The 17,124-nt window shown below is 41.3% G+C and overlaps 1 protein-coding gene across 10 annotated transcripts in view; it reads left to right on the top strand.

The window, feature by feature from the left end:
- The window catches only part of CFAP70 (cilia and flagella associated protein 70), a 246,210-nt gene that overhangs the window by 155,213 nt on the left and 73,873 nt on the right, over positions 1–17,124 (top strand). For all 10 annotated transcript variants that reach the window (XM_070760789.1, XM_070760788.1, XM_070760785.1 and 7 more), the window contains 2 exons: positions 15,251–15,442; positions 16,977–17,123. In XM_070760789.1, coding sequence (XP_070616890.1) covers positions 15,251–15,442; positions 16,977–17,123 — 339 coding nt within the window. The remainder of the gene's footprint in view (positions 1–15,250; positions 15,443–16,976; position 17,124) is intronic.

Raw genomic sequence — 17,124 nt, 5'->3', positions numbered from 1 at the left:
TAGTATGAATAGTATGAATGAGATATTTGGGCCACCTGACGCCGGAGAGGCGGGAGGGGAAGGGGCACCGATCTCTGGGGTGGCGGAGGGTCGGAATATCCCTGTGTTGCTGGGGAGAGGCAGATATGGCGGGGGCCACAGAGCTAGCCGTTCCAGGGGAACGAGGGACCGTTGCTTAATAACGGTCCCTTGTTCTGGCTCTGTGAGCCCAACCTTGGGTACTGGTGATGAGTGTAACTCTGGTCCTGGACTCAGGTTGCTGCTGCTTAATGCCAGGTCGGTGGTAAATAAAGCTCTCCTCATCCGGGACCTGATCCTGGATGAGGAGGCCGACCTGGCTTGTATTACTGAAACCTGGCTGGGCCCGGAGGGAGGTGTTCCTCTCTCTGAAATTTGCCCAGCCGGGTTTCAGATATGGCATCAACCTCGACCCCAGGGAAGGGGGGGAGGAGTGGCTATTATAGCCAGGGAGAGCCTTTGCCTGCGTAGGCTCATTGCTCCGGAAATTGTGGGTTGCGAGTCTCTCTTGCTTAAGTTGGACTTAGGGGTTCAGGTGGGCTTATTTCTCACGTACCTGCCTCCCAGCTGCGTGTCAAAAGCCCTGCCTGTGCTACTCGAGGAGGTAGCCGGGTTGGCGGTGGAGTTCCCCGGACTCATTGTCCTGGGGGACTTCAACCTGCCGTCACTCGGCGAAACCTCTGGGTTGGCACAGGAGTTCATGGCCACCATGACAGCCATGGACCTGACTCAAGTAGTACAGGGTCCGACTCATGAGGGAGGGCACGCACCTGACATGGTATTCCTTTCCGAGCAATTGAGTAATGGTCTGAGACTAAGGGGCTTAGAAGCATTGCCTTTGTCATGGTCAGACCATTTCCTACTACGGCTTGACTTCCTGGCTCCAATCCTTCCCCGCAGGGAGGCGGAACCAATGAAGATGTTCCGCCCCAGACGCCTGATGGACCCAGAGGGCTTTCAGACGGCGCTTGGGGTTATTCCAGAGGCACTCATCCACAGTTCGGCGGAGTCTCTTGCGGAGGCCTGGAATACGGCTGCTGCGGAGGCTCTTGACCGGATTGCGCCTTTGCGACCTCTCCGTGGCGCTAGACCCCGTAGAGCCACATGGTTCAACGAGGAGCTCTGGGAGTTGAAACGCCAAAAGAGACGTCTAGAGAAGCGATGGAGGAAGAGTAGGTCTGAATCTGATCGAACACTTGTAAGAGCTTTTATTAAGACTTACAAAGTGGCGCTCAAGGCGGCAAGATGCGCGTACCACGCCGCCTTGATTGCATCAGCGGAATCCCGCCCGGCCGCTCTGTTTAGGGTGACCCGCTCCCTTCTTAACCAGGGGGAAGTTGGGGAGCCCTTGCAGAGTAGTGCCGAGGAGTTTAACACGTTTTTCGCTGATAAAGTCGCTCAGATCCGGGCCGACCTCGACTCCAATTGTAAAACAGAGTCGACTGACAACGAGTCAGTCGAGGTGACTGGGGCACGTACTTGTCCACCTGTCTGGGAAGAGTTTGATCTGGTGACACCTGATGAAGTGGACAAGGCTATTGGAGCTGTGAGTTCCGCCACCTGTCTACTGGATCCGTGTCCCTCCTGGTTGGTCTCGGCCAGCAGGGAGGTGACACGGAGCTGGGCCCAGCAGATTACCAACGCTTCCTTGGGGAGGGGAGTTTTTCCATCACTCTATAAAGAAGCGCTTGTGTGCCCCCTCCTCAAGAAGCCCTCCCTGGACCCAGCCGTACTTAACAACTATCGTCCAGTCTCCAACCTTCCCTTTATGGGGAAGGTTGTCGAGAAGGTGGTGGCGCTCCAGCTCCAGCGGTCCTTGGAAGAAGCTGATTATCTAGGTCCCCAGCAGTCGGGTTTCAGGCCCGGTTACAGCACGGAAAACGCTTTGGTCGCGTTGATGGATGATCTCTGGCGGGCCCGGGACAGGGGTTTATCCTCTGTCCTGGTGCTCCTCGATCTCTCAGCGGCTTTCGATACCATCGACCATGGTATCCTTCTGCACCGGTTGGAGGGGCTGGGGGTGGGAGGCACTGTTCTTCAGTGGTTCTCCTCCTACCTATCTGGCCGGTCGCAGTTGGTGTTAGTGGGGGGTCAGAGGTCGGCTCCGAGGTCTCTCCCTTGTGGGGTGCCTCAGGGGTCGGTCCTCTCCCCCTTGCTATTTAACATTTCCATGAAACCGCTGGGTGAGATCATCCAAGGACATGGGGTGAGGTATCATCAATATGCCGATGATACCCAGCTTTACATCTCCACCCCATGCCCAGTCAACGAAGTGGTGGAAGTGATGTGCCGGTGCCTGGAGGCTGTTGGGACCTGGATGGGTGTCAACAGACTCAAGCTCAACCCGGATAAGATGGAGTGGCTGTGGGTTTTGCCTCCCAAGGACATTTCCATCTGTCCGTCCATTACCCTGGGGGGGGAATTATTGACCCCCTCAGAGAGGGTCTGCAACTTGGGCGTCCTCCTCGATCCACAGCTCACATTAGAAAACCATCTCTCAGCTGTGGCGAGGGGGGCGTTTGCCCAGGTTCGCCTGGTGCACCAGTTGCGGCCCTATCTGGACCGGGATTCATTGCTCACAGTCACTCATGCCCTCATCACCTCGAGATTCGACTACTGTAATGCTCTCTACATGGGGCTACCTTTGAAAAGTGTTCGGAAACTTCAGATCGTGCAGAATGCAGCTGCGAGAGCAGTCATGGGCTTACCTAGGTATGCCCATGTTTCACCATCACTCCGCAGTCTGCATTGGCTGCCGATCAATTTCCGGTCACAATTCAAAGTGTTGGTTATGACCTTTAAAGCCCTTCATGGCATCGGACCAGAATATCTCCGAGACCGCCTTCTGCCGCACGAATCCCAGCGACCGATTAGGTCCCACAGAGTGGGCCTTCTCCGGGTCCCGTCAACTAAACAATGTCGGTTGGCGGGCCCCAGGGGAAGAGCCTTCTCTGTGGCGGCCCCGGCCCTCTGGAACCAACTCCCCCCAGAGATTAGAACTGCCCCTACTCTCCCTGCCTTCCGTAAAGTTCTTAAAACCCACCTTTGTCGTCAGGCATGGGGGAACTGAAACACCTCCCCCGGCCACGTACAATTTATGTATGGTATGTTTGTGTGTGTGCTTGTTAATATAGTGGGGTTCTTTTTAAAACTATTTTAAATACTTAAATTTATTGAATTTATTTGGATTTGTACGATTGTTTATATTTTTTGTTGTGAGCCGCCCCGAGTTCGCGGAGAGGGGCGGCATACAAATCTAAATAATAAATAAATAAATAAATAAATAATAAAATAAATAAGGCATCGTATTTTCTGAGGTTCCAAAACATCATAGAAACAAGAGATGAAGATATAGAGGATAAAATAGCGGAATTGATAGGAGATATACTCCAAAAAGATAAAAATGAGGTTAAAAACAAAATAGACGAAGCTTTCAGGATACAGACAAACTATGCCCGACACCACCATCTGCCTAGGGAAATACATGTTAGATTTGCAAGGAAAAAGATAAGGGATAGTATTCTTATGGTTACAAGAGGGAGGACTTGGCCATACAAAGAAAGGGAGATCAACATATTAAAACAAATACCTAGAAGAGTTAGGGAGCAAAGAAATGACTACAAATTTTTGGCATCGACTCTAAACAGAAAACACTTAAACTTTAGATGGATCATCCCTGAAGGAATGATAATAACCTGGGAGGGAAAGAGGATCAAGGTAGATACATTAGAAAGAGCACAGGAAATAAATGAACAATTGCAAGGAATAGAGGAAACAATTGAGACAGAAAGTGAGGATAGATCAGAAGGAATAAGCCAAGAAGATAGACAGGAAGAGAGGAAAGAGGAAGGAAAGGAAAGACCTAAAGAAAGTAAAGACCTAATCCAAAAAGAGGAGGGAGTAAAAACTAGAAAGCAGACGGCAGTAAAAACTAACAAGTAAAAACAAAAGGAAGGAAAACAACTAAGAGAAACAACAAACTAAACAAATGAATAGAAACATAGAAACATAGAAGTCTGACGGCAGAAAAAGACCTCATGGTCCATCTAGTCTGCCCTTATACTATTTTCTGTATTTTATCTTAGGATGGATATATGTTTATCCCAGGCATGTTTAAATTCAGTTACTGTGGCTTTATCTACCACGTCTGCTGGAAATTTGTTCCAAGGATCTACTACTCTTTCAGTAAAATAATATTTTCTCATGTTGCTTTTGATCTTTCCCCCAACTAAGTTCAGATTGTGTCATCTTGTTCTTGTGTTCACTTTCCTATTAAAAACACTTCCCTCCTGGGCCTTATTTAACCCTTTAACATATTTAAATGTTTCGATCATGTCCCCCCTTTTCCTTCTGTCTTCCAGACTATACAGATTGAGTTCATTAAGTCTTTCCTGATACGTTTTATGCTTAAGACCTTCCACCATTCTTGTAGCCCATCTTTGGACCCGTTCAATTTTGTCAATATCTTTTTGTAGGTGAGGTCTCCAGAACTGAACACAGTATTCCAAATGGGGTCTCACCAGCATTCTATATAGCGGGATCATAATCTCCCTCTTCCTGCTTGTTATACCTCTAGCTATGCAGCCAAGCATCCTACTTGCTTGGCTGCATAGAAATTAAATTGATTTCGATAAATATTAAAGGATTAAATTCCCCAGAGAAAAGAAGGAAAATATATACAAAATTAATTAAAGAAAAGGCAGACATTATATGTCTTCAGGAGACACACATAAAAGAAACAGAAAAAATATTCTTAGAGAATACAAAACTGGGAGTATTATATACATCATTAGGAAATAAAAAAAGAAAGGAGTAGTAACGTATATTAAAAAAGAAATAACAGCGAAAGAAATTTATTCAGATTTGAAAAGAAGACTCTTAATTACAGAAATCAAATTAAATGAAAGGAAAATAAATTTAATAAATATATATGCCCCAAACAAAAAACAAAAAGAATTTTATAAAAAACTACATGAAAAGATATTAACACTAGAAAATAAAAACATTTGCATAATAGGAGACTATAATGGAATTATAGATAAAGATAAAGATTATAAGAAAAGTAAAAATACAAATACAAATAGGAATACACTGCCCAACACATTTAAAGATATGATAGAAGAATTAAACATGACAGACTTATGGAGGCTGACGCATCCCCCCCAAAAAAATATACATTTTATTCAGCGCCACACGGATCCTATTCAAGGATAGATATGATATGGGCAAATAGTGAAATGTTACGAGACATTGAAATGGTTGAAATAGATATAAATGTTTGGGCAGACCACAACCCACTAGTTGTGATTTGGAAAGGGACTAAAAATCATAATAAAAGATGGAAATTAAATACAAATATATTATTAGAAGAAGAATATAGTGAAAGAATTATAAAAGAGATTGAACTTTTTATAGATGAAAACCAAAAACAACCAACAACTATCCAGAACTTGTGGGATACTCTCAAGGCCTACATAAGAGGTATCACTATAGCATATAACATAGAAAGAAATAAAAAGAGGAGAAAGGAATACAATGTGATAATAGAAAATATTAAAAAATTAGAAAAGCAACATCAAGAATTACCGGAGAAAAAAGAAATATATGAATCTTTATTGGGATATAAACATGAACTAAACCTAATAGACCAACAAGCCAGACAAACATTCTTTGAAAATGCAAACAAACCAGGTAGATGGCTGGCACACAAAATTAAGAAAGAAAAGGAAAATAGGATGATACATCAATTAACGGATGTAGAAGGGAGATTACAACATAATGAACAAAAATTAAAAGAAATTATTCTACAATATTATGAGAAATTATACTCACAAGAGGAAATAGACATAACTAAAATAGATAAGTACTTGCAACAAAATAATGTGATGAAAATAAACGAAAAAGATAGGGAAATGTTAAATAGAGAGATTACCCCAATAGAGATACAAGATGCAATTAAAAGACAGAAAGGTAACAAATCGCCAGGTCCAGATGGTTATCCGGGAGAGTATTATAAACACTTTGGAAAGACTATAGAACAACTACAGTTAAAAGTTTACAATGAAGCACTATTGGAAGCTAAAATACCTGAAACATGGAAAGAGACATATATCACCATGATACCGAAAGAAGGTGCCAATACAAATCAAGTTAGTGACTACAGACCAATTGCTCTTCTAAACACCAATTACAAAATTTTCACTTCAATATTATCTGAAAGATTAAAGAAAATACTAAGTAAAACTATACATATTGATCAGAATGGTTTCCTACCATTGAGACAAATCAGAAATAATACAAGAATTGTATTAGATATAATTGAATACTATGAAGCACATCCTGATAAACAAATTGCAATGATCTTTCTGGATGCACAGAAAGCCTTCGACAATGTGAATTGGCAATATATGAAAAAGTTAATAAAGCAAATGGAATTTGGCTCTAAATTTGAATTGTTATTAGACAACATATATACTACTCAGAAGGCCAAGGTAATAGTCAATAATGGAATAACAAAAACGTTCCAAATAAATAAAGGAGTTAGACAAGGATGTCCGCTATCTCCTCTACTTTTTATACTGGTACTCGAAATTCTGTTAAATGAGATCCGCAAAGACAATAATATTAAAGGAACAAAGATGCGGATGATTTAGTTTTCTTTTTAGAAGAACCATTAGAGTCAGGGCAACATCTAATTGGAAAAATAGAAGAATATGGAGAAATAGCAGGCCTAAAAATTAACAAACAAAAAACAAAATTCATGACCAAAAATATGACAAATAAGCAAACCAAGGAATTAGAAACTGAATTGGGATTCACTAGTACGAAAAAAATTAAATATTTAGGAATAAATCTAACTAATAGATGTTCAACAGTAAAAGAAGATAACTATACAAAACTAGTAAACCAAACCAAGGTAGAATTAGAAAAATGGAGTAAGCTACAATTATCACTGATGGGAAGAATAGCATCAATTAAAATGAGTATACTTCCGAAATTTCTATACCTATTTCAAACCATACCAATAAAATTGAACTCTAAATTTTTTACGGAATTAAATAAAATAATATCGAAATTCATATGGCAAGGTAAAAAATCAAGGGATAGTAGATTTACAAGATATTAAAAAGAGAGGGGGATTCGGAATGCCAGATTGGAAAATGTATTATAAAGCAGCTTCATTGATGTGGATAAAAGAATGGCTCAATCTTGATAATAAACGAATTTTACAATTGGAAGGTCATGATTTGGATAAAGGTTGGCATGCCTACTTATGGGACATAGGAGATAAAATGCCAAAATATTTTAATAGGCATCTAATCAGACAGTCTTTACTCAAAACATGGAAAGAGATAAGACACAAACATTATATAAAAATACCAAATTGGCTATCCACAATGGAAGCTCTAATATACCCAAATACAATAGAACTGACAAAAAAAATTAAATATAAAGAAATATTAGATACAAACTGTAAACTCAAAAGTAGGGAAGAATTAATAATACAAAATATAAATATAGATTGGTGGACATACCTACAAATTCAGTCTAGATATAAAAAGGATATGGAACAATCAGGTATAGAAAGAATTACCCAACCACTAGATAAACTATTGACAGGCCCGGAAGAAAAAGCAATATCTAAAATATATAAATATCTGATGGAATATGAAAGACCAGAGGAGATAGTTAAAGGTACAATGATTGTCTGGGCGAAAAACGTTGGCCATAATATATATATATAGAGGAATGGGAACAGATTTGGAAGAGAAATATTAAATTAACAAAATCCACAATATATAAAGAAAACCAATATAAAATGCTATACCGTTGGCATCTTCCACCCAAAAGACTAGCTAAAATGCACCAAAATTACAGCCCAATGTGTTGGAAATGTAAAAACACTCAAGGCACCTTCTTTCACCTATGGTGGTTATGTCCAGAGACAAGAAAATACTGGAAAAAAATAAATAATTGGTTGTGTCAAATAACAAATACAAAAATAGAATATACGCCAGAATTTTTTCTATTGGGTATTATGAGAGGTAACTATTCTAAAAATATAAAATATTTAAGCTTGCATATTGCAACAGCTGCAAGGATTGTATTTGCACAGAACTGGAAAAATCCGCAAATACCTGAAGACAATGAGATTATCAAGAAAATATACGACTGTGCAGAGATGGACAGATTGACAATGGAACTTAATAATCGAAAAGAATCAGACTATTATGAAACCTGGACAAAATGGTACCAATGGACAAAAAAAAGAAACTTAAAAGAAGCATTGGAATAAAACATCAAGAAATCTAAAAGTAATTCGAAGACAATGTCGATAGGAATGTATATATGATGTAGATTCATCTGTAAATATGACTATGTACTTTTTTAAAAAAAGGAAAAAATTGATAAATATATATATTTTTTTAAAAAAAGAACCTGAAGAATAACAAATCACCCGGTCCGGATGGTATCCCCTGTGAATTATATAAAATAACCCAAAACTCATTAGAAACAATAATGTTAGAACTATTTAATGAAATACTGGATAAAGAGAAAATTCCTGAATCCTAGAAGGAGGCATATATCAGCTTAATACCAAAGGATGAAACAGATAAACAGAAAATTTAAAATTATAGACCTATATTGTTATTAAATACAGATTATAAAATTATGGCCGCAATAATTGCAAATAGACTTAAATTTTTTTAAAATAAATGTATCCACCCCGATCAAAATGGTTTTCTCCCACACAGACAATTTTTTAAAAATACAAGGATCATATTGAACGCATTAGAATATTATGACCTGCATATTGACAAACAAGCTGCATTCATCTTTATCGACGCAGAAAAAGCCTTCGATAAAATAAATTGGTCTTACTGTGTTAAATTAATAAACAAAATGGAATTTGGTGATAAATTTAGTAGAATGATAAAAGCAATTTACGACCAACAAACCGCACGAGTCCTGATAAATGGAGACATGACCAATAAAATAGAAATTAAAAAAGGCGTCCAACAAGGGTGCCCACTTGCTCCTTTAATTTTCATATTAGCACTAGAAAGTTTATTAAGAAACATAAGAAACAAAAAAGAAATAAAAGACCTGAAAATCAAAAAAGAGGAATACAAATTACAAGCCTATGCTGACGACATGGTCTTCATCCTTGAAGAGCCGCTAGAGAATTCTCTTTGATGAGATTGAAAGATTTGGAAAAGTTGCAGGATTAAAAATTAACAAAAGTAAAACTAAAATAATAACTAAAAATATGACACTTAAGCAAAATGAAAAATTAGAGAATTCCCTAGGTGTAAATATAGTTAAAAGGTTATGTAGTTAGGATTAACACTATCATCGGAATGCTTAACAATAAAAAGAGATAACTACAATATAGTAATACAAAAAGTAAAAACAGACTTAGAAAAATGGGCAAAACTTCAACTATCACTTCTCGGCAAAATTGCCTTAATAAAGATGAATGTACTACCAAAATTATTATATTTGTTTCAAACGACCCCTATTAAATTAAACAAAAACTTTTTTGATACCCTAGATAAAATAATTCACAGATTTGGGCCAAAAAGAAAGCTAGAATTAAATTAAGATACCTACAGGATCACAAGAGGAGAAGAGGGATGGGGTTACCAAACTGAAGATTATATCAACAGGCTGCAGCCATGACCTGGATTAAGGACTGGATAATCCTCTGAGACAGAAGATTATTGACAATAGAGGGCTTTAATTTGGAATTTGGATGGCATTCCTATCTGTTCGGTGCAAAAAATAAATCATAACTATAAATTGACAACATCTTCTATATACAAAAAGAATATCTATAAAATGTTCTACAGGTGGCATTTGCTACCTGCCCGACTCACTAAAATGTTTCCAAAAACATCACCAAAATGCTGGAAGTGCCAAAAGAAAATTGGAACTTTTTACCACACATGGTGGACTTGCCCAAAGGCTAAAAAATATTGGACTAAAATGAAAAGTCTTTTAGAGCAAATAACAAATTTACAAATTCCATTAAAACCAGAGTTATATATGCTCGGAATTATCAGGCAAAAAATAGTAAAGGAGGACAGATATCTAATAATACACATAATTACCGCTGCTAGAATCACATTTGTGCAAAATTAGAAATTAAGTAATATTCCATGAACCTTAAATATAATAAATAAAATCTATGAAATTGCTGAAATGGATAAATTGACAATGGAAATTTGACAAAAAGACAATACAGAATTCTACCAGACGTGGAAAAGATGGTATAACTGGGTTGACCAAAAAAACTACTTAAAACTTTAAATAATCATATTACAGTCAAATATGTTATTTACTAGCAATCTTGTTACTCTTTATTATTCCTTTACTATAAAATACTGGATATAAGTGTGAACTATACACAGCCAAGATTCATGTAAATACTGTATATGAATATAGAAAACAATAGTGAAAGCTGTAACAACAAGGCCAACTTGCAGGTTGGCAAATATATGTTAGTTTGTCTGTTTTGCTTTGTTTTGTTTTTTGTTTTTTCCTTTCTCCCTCTTTTTTTTTCTTTCTTTCTTTTTTCTATATTGTATTTGTCTTGTCTTCTTTTTAGTGTAAATAATTAATAAAGACTATTTTTTTAAAAAAGAAAATCAGTTGAGTGACTTTGGGCCAATAACCATGAAGAGCAACTGGGTGATTTGGAGCTAATTCTTCTCTCTTAGCCCAACCTATCACATCAGGTTGTCATCAGAAAAACAAAAGGCAAGTACCGTATATACTCGAGTATAAGCCGACCCGAGTATAAGCCGAGGCACCATTTTTTGGCACAAAAACTGGGAAAACTTATTGACCCGAGTATAAGCCGAGGTTAGAAAATGCAGTGGTTACTGGTAACTTATAAAAATGGAAACCAATAAAATTACATTAAATGAGACATCGGTAGATTAAATGTTTTAGAATATTTATTTTAAAGAGGGTAAACAATATTTATTTCAAAGTGGGTAAATAAAAGCAATCTGATATTTACAATAAATTAAATAAAATTAAATAAATTAAAAAGTAAAAAAAGTAGTTCAATAAGCAACCAAGCTAAAACCTATGAGTCAAAATCCCTCAAAACAGTATTTTAGAGACTTAATTTTTCTCTCTATAATCCAATGATAAAGTAGAGAGAAGAACAAAACAATATTTTTTCAAATTCAAATTGCGCAATAATTTCACAAAATTCTTTTTCCCATCTAAGAATAAAAGATTTTCAGAGACATAAAAATTGCATAACATTCTACCAAACTACCCCAAGCCATGCAGCCAAGTTAATTACTGAGTAAATTTATGTACAGGATTGCATATTAAATCAACTCTTTATTCTGAGTTAAGCCTTACAGATTTCAATAGGACTTACTTACAGGCAACTGCACAGATGGACTGCAGTTTTAAGCATATCTATCAGCAAGTTCCCAAAAAACTGAGACTTATTCTGAGGTAAATCCACACAGAAATAACAATAGATTTAAATCCAAGAGGTAAATATTAATATTATTTTAACACTAAAACTTAATGCTAAGTGAGTACAGAAATGCTAAACATCTTAAGTATTCATGAATCTCTATGGGGTAGAAGAAAGCAGCATAATGTATCTTATTTTTACAATCTACTGGCAGGCTAAAATTAGTACGATTGTATATTGCTTGTACCATAACAAATCTACAGAATGAATCCAACAAAGCCCTTAAAAAGTACTCAATTCCTTTTTCTTTTTCTTCTACCCTTCTTCCTTCTCTCTCTCTCTCTCTGTCTCGCTCTCTGTGTCTCTTGAGAGAGAGGGGGGAGGGAGGGGGGAACTTTATCAAAGTTCTATAGAAAGGAGACTTTGAAAAAAAGCAGAGAGAGAACTTACCTCAAAATCTAATCAGGGAATTAGTGCAGTAATTGTACAAGCTGGAAACTTTGCTGGACCCGGGGAAGGGAAGGCAGCTGCAAGATGCCGACAGGAGCTCCAAAAGGGAAGTAAAAGGGGGCTCCGAGTGACGCAGCAAAGTTGCCAGCCAACTGCTCCGACGGCGTGCGAGAGAGGAACAGACGATGGGAAGTCAGGGGGGAGGGGATTCCTGCTTCATGAGTCCCCCCCCCCCACCTTCGCATCGTCTGTTCCTCTCTCGCACGCCGTCGGAGCAGTTGGCTGGCAACTTTGCTGCGTCACTCGGAGCCCCGTTTTACTTCTCTCTTGGAGCTCCTGTCGGCGCCTTGCAGCTACCTTCCCTTCTCCGGTCGCTCTCTCTCCCTCCCTCCCAGCAGGCGCTCCTTTTCTCTCTCTCTCAGTCATCAGTCACTCCGCGCCTGAGCCGAGCCAGCGGCGCCTGGGAAGTCTCCCTCCCTCCCGCCCGCCCTTCTTTCTCTGCCTCGCAGACGGAGTCGCCGGCTTGACTTACCCCAGTGACTCCCGGCCATGTCTTCTCACAGCGGGCGGAGAGGCCGGGAGCGGCCGGATCCCGCGGCGGCGGGGGAGGAAGATCTGCCCGTCTACCTGGCGCGCCTGGGCACCGCCGACCAAGTGCCCCGCCAGAAGTATGGTGGGATGTTCTGCAACGTGGAGGGCGCCTTCGAGAGCAAGACGTTGGACTTCGCGGCGCTCAGTGTGGGGCAGCGCGGAGCCCGCCGCGCCCCATCTCGGGACCACCAGGAGCCCCAGCAACAGCACTCTCCGGCGGAGGCAACCCCGAAGGAGCCCCCGGCCGGCGGCGTGGAAATCCAGCCCCCCTCAGGCAAACAGCGCCTTCAAAACCTCGGCCCACGAGGATTACAAGATCAGAGAAGGGGCGGAGGAGGGGAGTCTCCCCCCGGCGAGGGATGGAGGAGGAGGAGGATGGGTGGCTTTGCGAGCATGGCTGAAGGGGGGGGGTGTTAAAAGACGCCACCTTACTCCAGATGCACGGGTGTGGAGGGGGATGCTCGGACCGTTTGCCGGAGAGTCAATCCCGCCCTCCCTGGGGGTGATGTGCACTAGACGGGAGCGCGGAGAGAGACTGGCGTGCTCCCCCCAAAAAGCATCTTTCCGTCCTCCTGAACACTACAGAGTTTGGATATTGGGTGGGGGTGGGTGGGGTGGAGAGAAGATGTGGCCCCGCACTTCTATCCGGACTGCATCAAAGGTGTGGCGGCTGGCGAAGTGTGGGTGGGTGGAGGTTGTGTGCTTTAGTGGCGGTTACAAGCAGGGCGCTCTATTTCCCGAGGTTTTTAATTCTTTCCTCTTGACGCATGAAAAAACCCCCAGTCACTTAATTATACGCGCGGGGCGTTTACTCTGAGGCGGGCGGCATTTTTTAAAAAATAAAAGTTCGAGGAAGGGAAGGCAGCTGCAAGGCGCCGACAGGAGCTCCAAGCAAGAAGTAAAAGGGGGCTCCGAGTGACGCGGCTGTGGGAAGGGTAGGGCAGCTGCCGGGCTCCCGCGGTGCGCCCTCTTGTGGTCACCCGGCGCCCTCTTGTGGTGACCCGAGTATAAGCCGAGGTCGGTTTTTTCAGCCCATTTTTGGGGCTGAAAAACTCGGCTTATACTCGAGTATATACGGTACATTGTTTTGAGTTGCACAAAATATAGGGGACCCATCAATCCATTAAATACCATATAAGATGCACTGGTGTACAAGAAGCACCAAGATTTCAAAGAGGTGGTAGTACTCTGTACAAAACAGTTCAATTCAATTCAATTCAATTTATTAGACTTATATGCCGCCCCTCTCCGAGGACCCAGAGTGGCTCACAACATGCAATACAAACAATATGTATACAAATCTAATAGTTAAAAACAGTCAACTAAAATCCCATTATATAAAAAACAATCAGTCTACTCAATCACATCCATACATAACATTTGACGGTCAGAGAAGAAGGGGGCATGATCTAGCTGTCCCATGCTTGGCGACATAAGTAGGTCTTAAGTGTCTTGCGGAAGGCGAGGAGGTTGGGGGCATTACGAATCTCCGGAAGGAGCTGATTCCAGAGGGCTGGAGCCACCACAGAGAAGGCTCTTCCCCTTGATCCCGCCAGACATTGTTTGGTCGACGGGACCTGGAGAAGGCCAACTCTGTGGGACCTTATCGGCCACTGGGATTTATGCGGCGGAAGGCTATCCTGTAAGTAATCTGGCTTTATAGGTCATCACCAACACTTTGAATTGTGTCCAGAGACCAATCGGCAGCCAATGTAGGCCGCGGAGTGTTGGGAAAACATGGGTGTATCTGGAGAGACCCATGATGGGTTGCAATATATAAACAAGCTAACAATGAATGTTTGTTTGTATTGAAGTTCTATAGCTTTAAGAGATAGTATTGCAAATTGCCATAAGAGGGAGCCAGAAAGCATGATTCTCTCTCTCTTATGTCTCTGTTCTTTCTGCTGATTCACTGTGACTGATGTAGTAAGCTCTGTGTGTTTGATGATAGTTTGATGTATTTGTAAGCTGTAATATATGTCTGATATGTAAGACAAAGGCAGGCTTGTAATAATATTACTCTATTAAGATTTATTGACTGATTTGACTGTGAATGGCCAGACTGTTTAAAGTAAACACTATTTTATACACTTTAATGTATTGTCTTGTATGACAATAATTACTCATAACTCCTGGATATCTGCTGGAATTCCACGTTTTCCTCTGTGCGTGTCCTTGATAACTCAACACACTCCTTAACAAGAGGTAAGTAAGGAAAAAATGTTTTTGTCCTCCCCGAACCCTAGAAGTACTCTGCAAACCTCCCAAGCCCTCTGCACACTCCATTTTTTGCAAAAACATGTGATTTTGCCTTCCCCAGCCCCTTGGAGCACTCTGTAGGCCTTCCAAACCCTCTGTGCACCCTATTTTTCACAAAAACATACCCATTTTCCACCTGTTTTTGCAAAAATGAAGCATCCAGAGTGTCTGGGAAGTCTTCAAAGTGTTCTGGGGGCTAAAGAAAGGCATAAATACCCCCGTTTTTGCAAAAAATTACCCATATTTTTGCAAAAATAAGATGCAGAGGCGGGGCTTCAGGAGGCCATAAATGGATGTATTCATCTATAAGATGCGCCAACATTTCTACTGTCAAAATATGGCAAATAAATAAAGAGAATGTTCTCCGTTTTAGGTGAATACCAAAGAACCTGCTAACCCCGATGCGTCTATGTCTCCAGTCAACATCACTGTAATTGTTTCTTGAGGGAAATCTTCCTTTTTCTTTCCCTACTTTTCCTTCAGGACTTTTCTATGATATCCAGGAAAACTACATTCGGGTTGAGATGGCCTTCCGCGAGGCCGCCAAGCTCCAGAAGGCCCACCAGCCCAAAGAGAAAGCAAGTCCTCCAAGCATAGAAGACACACCAGTAACAAAGAAAAGAATGTCATACATGGGTTCACGGGTGCAGTCGCTGCTTGGCCCACAGGAGTCTGGTAAGCTGACAATGCCCGTGAAGGGCAACACGGCACAAACTCTGCCATATTCTTCAAAATTGGGGAAAGCATTACACTGGTCAATACAAAAAAAATCATCAGCAAAAGTAATATGTCTGTTTTATGCTTAGTTTTGCTCTATCATAGAAAGTGTCTGATATAGAAGCATTTTTGTTATTATGTTATTTCGGGTATGTAGATTACTGTTTTCTTAATGTCCTATACCTTGTAATAATAATGCTGCTCTGCGGAACCTATACCTGTTACAGAAAAACTATATATTTCAAATCAGAACAAAAAAATGATTGCAATATATAAACAAGATAACAATGAATGATCACTTGTATTGAAGTACTATAGCTTTAAGAGGTAGTGTTGCAAATCGCCATAAGACGGAGCCAGAAAGCATGATTCTCTCTCCCTGTTCTCTCTCTTCTTTCTGCTGATTCACTGTGACTGATGTAGTATATTTCCTATACTTTATAATAATGATGCTGCTCCGTGCAAAGTATACCTGCTACAGAAAAACCAGGGGCGGGCTAGCATTCCCGGCCCTACTGGAACGGGCCGGGAGTGTGCCCCCACTTCCCCGCTTGTGCTCATGCGCATGCACGCGAGCACGATTTCCGGGATTTTTTCATTTCTGTGCATGTGCAGAAGCAAAAAGAACCCGGAAATCATGCTTGCGCGAGATTAAGGTTTTGGGCATGTTCAGAAGCTGAATCTTGTGAGAACATACGCAGAATCAAAAAGAACCCGGAAATGGTCAAATAGGTAAGTGCCCGCCCTCCGCTGCCTGCCGCCATTTGTCCCACCATCACCTGCTTGCCTCAGTTCGCCTCGCTCACCTCTCACTCTCAGGGTGAACGGTGGCAGCGCGGGCAGTGGGGGGAGCCGGTGCAAAAGGTAAGCAAGAGGCTTGCAGCGGGGAAGGCAACGCTCACAGCGGGGGAAGGAAGGGCTCGCGGCAGGAGAAGGAAGGGCTCGCAGTGGGGGAAGGCAGCGCTCGCAGTGGGGCGGGACAGGGCAGGTGTAAGTCCGGGGAAATGCCGGCCCGGTGACGCCACCGTATCTAGGCTACACACTAGAGCTGCATATGACTCTTTCACCCCTCTGCTGTGGCTCCCAGACACTCAAAATATGTGTCACAACCGCCAGTGTGCAACACCCACCGGAATGTGATCTGTTGAGCTTTTCAACCCATTTTTTATTTGGAGTTGAAAATGTTTTTTGTTGCATGCAGAAATAAAAATGTGCTTTCTCTGGAACAGGTCATTGATTACATAAATGCAACACACTATAGTTTTTTTTAATACATATCATAGAAGTAAAATAACGATATATGCAGTGTTAGCTTCATTTTAGAAGTCGAAAGGGTTTTGTGGCTCCTGGTGTTCTCTTTTCTGTGGGACACAGGTCCAAGTGGCTCTCTGTGTGTTTAAGGCTGCTAGCCCCTGTGCTATCCAGTTAAAGAGGCTGATGAATCAGGCCTACTTTTATGTCCCATATGGGTTGGTTTCATTTTTATCTCCAGATGAATCTCCAGAATCCGCAGTGAAAGTCCAAGCAGATTCTCTGGAAGCAACCATTGCCCTTCGTCCAACCGAAGAGGATACTGTACATAAACAGTTCAAGAAATTGTCCATTACACCCAGTAAACTTAGGATGAGCACTCAGAGAGG

This window comes from Erythrolamprus reginae, chromosome 9 (genome assembly GCF_031021105.1).
Source record: "Erythrolamprus reginae isolate rEryReg1 chromosome 9, rEryReg1.hap1, whole genome shotgun sequence".
NCBI classification, from domain to species: domain Eukaryota; kingdom Metazoa; phylum Chordata; class Lepidosauria; order Squamata; family Dipsadidae; genus Erythrolamprus; species Erythrolamprus reginae.
This window is presented reverse-complemented; position numbering and strand designations above follow the sequence as displayed.